Source organism: Malaclemys terrapin, chromosome 4, assembly GCF_027887155.1.
Source record: "Malaclemys terrapin pileata isolate rMalTer1 chromosome 4, rMalTer1.hap1, whole genome shotgun sequence".
Lineage (NCBI taxonomy): Eukaryota > Metazoa > Chordata > Testudines > Emydidae > Malaclemys > Malaclemys terrapin.
The window spans coordinates 123,932,049-123,938,582 of NC_071508.1; the positions used below are offsets into that span (position 1 = coordinate 123,932,049).

The following is a 6,534-nucleotide window of genomic DNA, read 5'->3' on the forward strand; positions in this document are numbered from 1 at the left end:
CGGAACTTTCGCATGCGTAAGGGCACTTTCATGGAACTTTGTGACTTGCTGTCTCCTGCCCTGAAACGCCAGAATACCAAGATGAGAGCAGCCCTCACAGTTGAGAAGCGCGTGGCGATAGCCCTGTGGAAGCTTGCAACGCCAGACAGCTACCGGTCAGTCGGGAATCAATTTGGAGTGGGCAAATCTACTGTGGGGGCTGCTGTGATGCAAGTAGCCAAAGCAATCACTCAGGTGCTGCTACGAAAGTTAGTGACTCTGGGAAATGTGCAGGCTATAGTGGATGGTTTTGCTGCAATGGGATTCCCTAACTGTGGTGGGGCAATAGACGGAACCCATATCCCTATCTTGGCACCGGAGCACCAAGCCACCGAGTACATAAACCGCAAGGGGTACTTTTCAATGGTGCTGCAAGCACTTGTGGATCACAAGGGACGTTTCACCAACATCAACGCGGGCTGGGCGGGAAGGGTTCATGACGCTCGCGTCTTCAGGAACACTACTCTGTTTAAAGGGCTGCAGCAAGGGACTTACTTTCCGGACCAGAAAATAACCATTGGGGATGTTGAAATGCCCATAGTTATTCTTGGGGACCCAGCCTACCCCTTAATGCCATGGCTTATGAAGCCATACACAGGCAGCCTGGACAGGAGTCAGGAGCTGTTTAACTACAGGCTAAGCAAGTGCAGAATGGTGGTAGAATGTGCATTTGGCCGTTTAAAAGGTCGCTGGCGTTCATTATTGACTCGCTCTGACCTCAGCCAAAGAAATCTCCCCATTGTTATTTCTGCTTGCTGTGTGCTCCACAATCTCTGTGAAAGTAAGGGGGAGACCTTTATGGCGGGGTGGGAGGCTGAGGCAAATCGCCTGGCTGCTGATTACGCGCAGCCAGACACCAGGGCGATTAGAAGATCACACCATGAAGCGCTGTGCATCAGAGAAGCTTTGAAAACCAGTTTCATGGCTGGCCAGGCTACCGTGTGAAATATCTGTTTGTTTCTCCTTCATGAAAACCCTCCCCCTTTACTGACTGACTTTCTGTAAGGAACCCACCCTGCCCCTTCCCCCATCTTTCTTTCAAACCAAATAAAGTCACTATCATTTAAAAATCATTTATTCTTTATTAATAGATTAGAAAAAGAGGGAGGGAACCCGGGTGGTATTTGGGAGGAGGATTGCTGGGAAGGAAAAAGCCACAAAGAAAAGGTTAAAAAAATGACAGCCTTTTGCTTGGGCTGTCTACTGGGGTGGAATGGGAAGGTGTACGGAGCCTCCCCCCCCGCGTTCTTACACGTCTGGGTGAGGAGGATACGGAACATGGGGAGGGGGGAGGGTGGAACAGGGGCTGAAGCGGCAGTCTGTTTTCCAGCAGCCGTTCCTGAACCTCCACCAGACGCCGGAGCAGCCCCAGCGTTGCATCCTTCATCCTCTGGTCTTCCTGCCGCCATCTCTCCTCACGTTGGTCCCTCCTCTCCTCACGTTGGTCCCTCCTCTCCTCACGTTGGTCCCTCCTCTCCTCACGTTCACTGACTTCTTTCCTATACTTTGAAACTGTTTCCTTCCACTCATTCAGATGAGCTCTGTCACTCCTGCTGGATTGCATAATTTCAGAAAACATGTCCTCCCGTGTCTTCTTCTTACGACGCCTTATCTGTGATAACCTTCGGGATGGAGGAGGGAGGCTTGAGGAATTTGCAGCTGCTGTAGGGAGGGGAAAAAAGAGAGAATTGTTTTAAAAGCTACATTTTGCAGAACAATGCTTATACTCTTTCACGGTGACCAACACTGTTCACATTACATAGCACATGTGATTTCTGTGCAAGGTCGCATTTTGCCTCTTAATGCTGAGTGCCTGTGGCTTTGCTGCTAGAGATCACAGGTCTGGGCAACAGAATTCGGCTTGCATGCGGCCATGGTAAGCTTCTGCGCCGTGCTTTCCCACATACCAAGCATAGCTTGTAGAGTGCTGCAGAAGCCTGGCCAATCTCAGCCAGTTGGGGGGGGGGGGCAGTGTGGTGGGGCTTGTCTGGGCCCCTTCAGGCAAGTAGAGTGCTGCGGTTTTTCTGTTAACATTCAGCAGCACCAGAAAACAAACTAACCCCCCCCCCCCGCCATGAATTCTCTGGGATGATCACGGTACCCCTCCCCCCACCGCGTGGCTGGTATCAGGGAAGATCCCTGCAGGCACCAAACTACCCCCCCCGCCGCCGACCCCCCCCCCTCGCCATGAATTCTCTGGGATGATCACGGTACCCTCCCCCCACCGCGTGGCTGGTAACAGGGAAGATCCCTGCTAGCCAAACGCGAAAAACTCAGGGCCAATTTCCCATCTGCGCTTGGCTAACTGCAGGGAAGGATTTATTTTCCGCCACAGGCAAACAGCCCAGTAGGAACGGCCACCTCTGTCCCCTTAATTAAGTTCCCGTATTTCAACCAGGTTACCAGGAGTGATATCACTCTCCTGAGGATTACATAACAAGATAAAGAACGGATGTTGCTTGAATGCCAGCAAACACCGGGACCATACGCTGCCAGGCTTTGTCAGGCAATGATACCAGATTACTTGCTGCAAGCATGGCGTGGTCAAGTGTCCTACCATGGAGGAGGGAATAAGGATGCACTGCCCAGAAACCTTCTGGCAAGGCTTTCGGAGTACCTCCAGGAGAGCTTCATGGAGATGTCCCTGGAGGATTTCCGCTCCATCCCCATACACGTTAACAGACTTTTCCAGTAGCTACAGACTTTTCCAGTAGCTGAACTGACCACGAATGCAAAGTCAGGCAAAGTAATCATTAAAAACCGTTTGCTTTTAAAACAAGTTTTATATTTTAAAAGGTAAACTCACCTGAGGTCCCTTCCATGGGGTCAGAGTCTTGGGTACTGGCTTGGGAGGCTTGGGAGGGTACTTCAGTCAGGGTGATAAAAAGATCCTGGCTGTTGGGGAGAATGGAGTGCTGTGTGCTCTCTGCAAGCTCATCCTCCTCCTCCTCCTCCTCCTCTACCCCATCGGCAGAATCCTCAGGCGTCGAGACTATCCCCGACCCAGAATCCACGAACAAAGGTGGGGTAGTGGTGGCAGCCCCCCCTAGAATTGCATGCAGCTCGGCGTAGTAGCGGCATGTCCGCGGCTCTGACCCGGAGCGACCATTTGCCTCCTTTGTTTTTTGATAGGCTTGTCTGAGCTCCTTGACCTTCACGCGGCACTGCTCAGAGTCCCTATTGTGGCCTCTCTCCATCATGCCCTTGGAAATTTTTTCAAAAGTTTTTGCATTTCGTCTTTTAGAACGAAGTTCTGCAAGCACTGAATCCTCTCCCCATACAGCGATCAGATCCAGTACCTCCCTCACGGTCCATGCTGGTGCTCTTTTTCGATTATCAGCCTGCATGGTTACCTGTGCTGATGAGGTATCTGTGGTCACCTGTGCTCTCCACGCTGGGCAAACAGGAAATGAAGTTCAAATGTTCGCGGGGCTTTTCCTGTCTACCTGGCCAGTGCATCCGAGTTCGGATTGCTGTCCAGAGCGGTCACAATGATGCACTGTGGGATAGCTCCCGGAGGCCAATACCATCGAATTGCGGCCACACTAACCCTAATTCGAATTGCTAAAATCGATTTTGGCGCTACTCCGCTCGTTGGGGTGGAGTACAGAAATCGATTTAAAGGGCCCTTTACATCGAATTAAATGGCGTCGTTGTGTGGACGGTTACAGGGTTAATTCGAATTAAAGCTGATAAATCCGAATTAAAGTCGTAGTGTAGACCAGGCCTTAGACGCTAAGATGAACAAGTTTTCTCCCACCTCCGTATGACACCCTTTTAGATACCTGAAAACTGCTATCATGTCCCCTCTCAGTCTTCTCTTTTCCAAACTAAACAAACCCAATTCTTTCAGCCATTCCTTCATATATCATGTTCTCTAGACCTTTAATCATTCTTGTTGCTCTTCTATGGACCCTCTCCAATTTCTCCATCTTTCTTGAAATGCAATGCCCAGAACTGGATACAATACTCCAGCTGAGGCCTAACCAGTGCAGAGTAGAGCGGGAGAATGACTTCTTGTGTCTTGCTCACAACACACCTGTTAATGCATCCCAGAATCATGTTTGCTTTTTTTGCAACAGCATCACACTGTTGACTCATATTTAGCTTGTGGTCCACTATAACCCCTTGATCCTTTTCTGCCATACTCCTTCCTAGACAGTCTCTTCCCATTCTGTATGTATGAAACTGATTGTTCCTTCCTAAGTGAAGTACTTTGCATTTGTCTTTATTAAACTTCATCCTGTTTATCTCAGACCATTTCTCCAATTTGTCCAGATCATTTTGAATTTTGACCCTATCCTCTAAAGCAGTTGCAATCCCTCCCAATTTGGTATCATCTGCAAACTTAATAAGCGTACTTTCTATGCCAATATCTAAGTCATTGATGAAGATATTGAACAGAGCCAGTCCCAAAACAGACCCTTGAGGAACCCCACTTGTTATGCCTTTCCAGCAGGATTGGGAACCATTAATAACTACCCTCTGAGTACGGTTATCCAGCCAGTTATACACCCACCTTATAGGAGCCCCATCTAAGTTATATTTGCCTAGTTTATCGATAAGTATCAGGCGAGACCGTATCAAATGTCTTACTAAAGTCTAGGTATACCACATCCACCGCTTCTCCCTTATCCACAAGACTCGTCATCTTATCAAAGAAAGCTATCAGATTGGCACCTGGCACTTAGCACCTAAGCCCCTCTCCTTGGCATTTCTCTCATGGCTAATTTACATGGCCCCCTGATCAGCTGGCTGGCTTCTGAAAAATCCCTTTCTTAGGTGCTTGTCTATTCCCATTCACTCTAAAGTGAGCCTAGGTAGCACAGAGTCACTTAACTTGGAAAAGTCCACAAGGGCAGGCCACCTAGGGCTTAGGCATTGCTTACGCAGCCAAGCAACACCGCAACAAATGTGCCCCTAAAATGGGGTTTACAACACTCCCCTATCTCACAGCAGGGTTAAGACATGCAAAGATTGGACCAGGGACCATATAAATACCTCAGACCAATAGAAAAATCAATGGCTCTGGGGAACAGTGTAGAAAATACAAGCACTTTGGGCAGAGACTTTCAAAGGCAGCTAGATAGGCAAGTCGCATTGAAAGTCAGTAGCGACTGGGTGTCTAACTACCTTTTAAGCTTTTAAAAAGCTCCTCTTTTGTTATTTTATTAAAGAGAAACAGAATTGTTGACAGTACAAGTTGTTTTCTTACATAAGTATTAAAGAAGAGGGTGACTGACATAAAAAAGTCAGAGTACAGCAGCGATGAGGCAGATGAAAAGGTCACATGGGATATGCAGGAGGGCGGGGGGGCAGCGAGCAGAATCAAATTAAAAAGAGTAGTCGGACAAAAGGATCACAGGAGATTTTCATATTCTTGGTATCGCTCATAGTCTGCACTTTGTCAGCTAGGTGGCCAATGCCATATCTACATTTCCTTGGTTCTTACTTATCCCACAGGGTGACATTTCATAAGTGATATGAGTCATAAGTCCTTAAGGGTACGATGTTTTGGCCCTCCCTCCTCAGCCTTGACCCTGCTCCTATGGAAGTCAATGGGAAAAATAAACTACATCAGAACTTGATGGTCTGAGGATTAAGGCCAATTGTAATGTGATTGACTTTCCTGCATTCAAAATGCTTCATAGAATTTTCTGTACAGGCAAGATGGAGATTCTGCTTGTAGGTATGTGTCCCTCTTGGGAAGCTCCCTATTTTAATCATCTATTGATTGATTTAGGAGTACCATACATTATAAGCTTCTAGGGAGTATGTAGTGAACTTTTCCATCATTGTAAATTGATCATCCAGGTGTAAGGATGCAAAGAAGGGATGTCCAAATGATCCTTCTGAGAGAAGTAGCAATGTTATCCATGGTATGTGAACATGATATTGGGAATGAGATGATCAATCATTCCAATGAGAAGGAGAAGCCCTGTGTATCCTTTAAGCATCTAGTATATCTAGAGGTTGAAATGTGACCTTCATTATATTTGCTAATGAAAAGGGTCTTGTCCTGGAATGCTCCAAAGTTTTTGTGGGTACTCTTGATCAAGTCAAGAGATGACCATGACAGCTGCAGCTTTATTAAAACATCAGAACCAAACAGGCTGCCTAGGGTTTATTACAGGGAGCATCATGCGTTTAGTTATTGCAGCATTAGCCATTATATTGTCAATATCAATGAACAAGTTCCAAGTTTGGATTTATTCATTCCTAACCCGGATGGGATGTACTTAATTTGGGATTAAAAATATTAATACTCTATAGCAGGGATCTCAAACTGAATTACCTTAGGACCAGTGCCAGTCCTCAAATCCTCCCAGCGGGCCAATAATGTCACTCATGCCCCCCAAAACTCTGCCCCCCACCTGCCTAAGGCTCTGGGAGGGAGTTTGGGTGGGGGAGAAGGTCTGGGGAAGGGGATTGGGGTACAGGCTCTGGGAGGGAGTTTGGGTGCAGAAGGGGTGAGAGGTTGAGCTCTGGGATGGA

General features: G+C 47.5%; 1 protein-coding gene across 1 annotated transcript; it reads right to left on the reverse strand.

Moving 5' to 3' along the window:
* Window positions 1-1,168: 1,168 nt before the first annotated feature.
* Window positions 1,169-3,071, reverse strand: LOC128837210 (capping protein inhibiting regulator of actin dynamics-like). The gene is made up of 2 exons (XM_054028183.1): window positions 2,846-3,071; window positions 1,169-1,701 (listed from the first exon to the last, which is right to left on the reverse strand). Exons 1-2 carry the CDS (start codon window positions 2,859-2,861, stop codon window positions 1,208-1,210), a joined length of 510 nt encoding a protein of 169 aa, XP_053884158.1. The 5' UTR covers window positions 2,862-3,071; the 3' UTR covers window positions 1,169-1,207.
* Window positions 3,072-6,534: the final 3,463 nt, after the last annotated feature.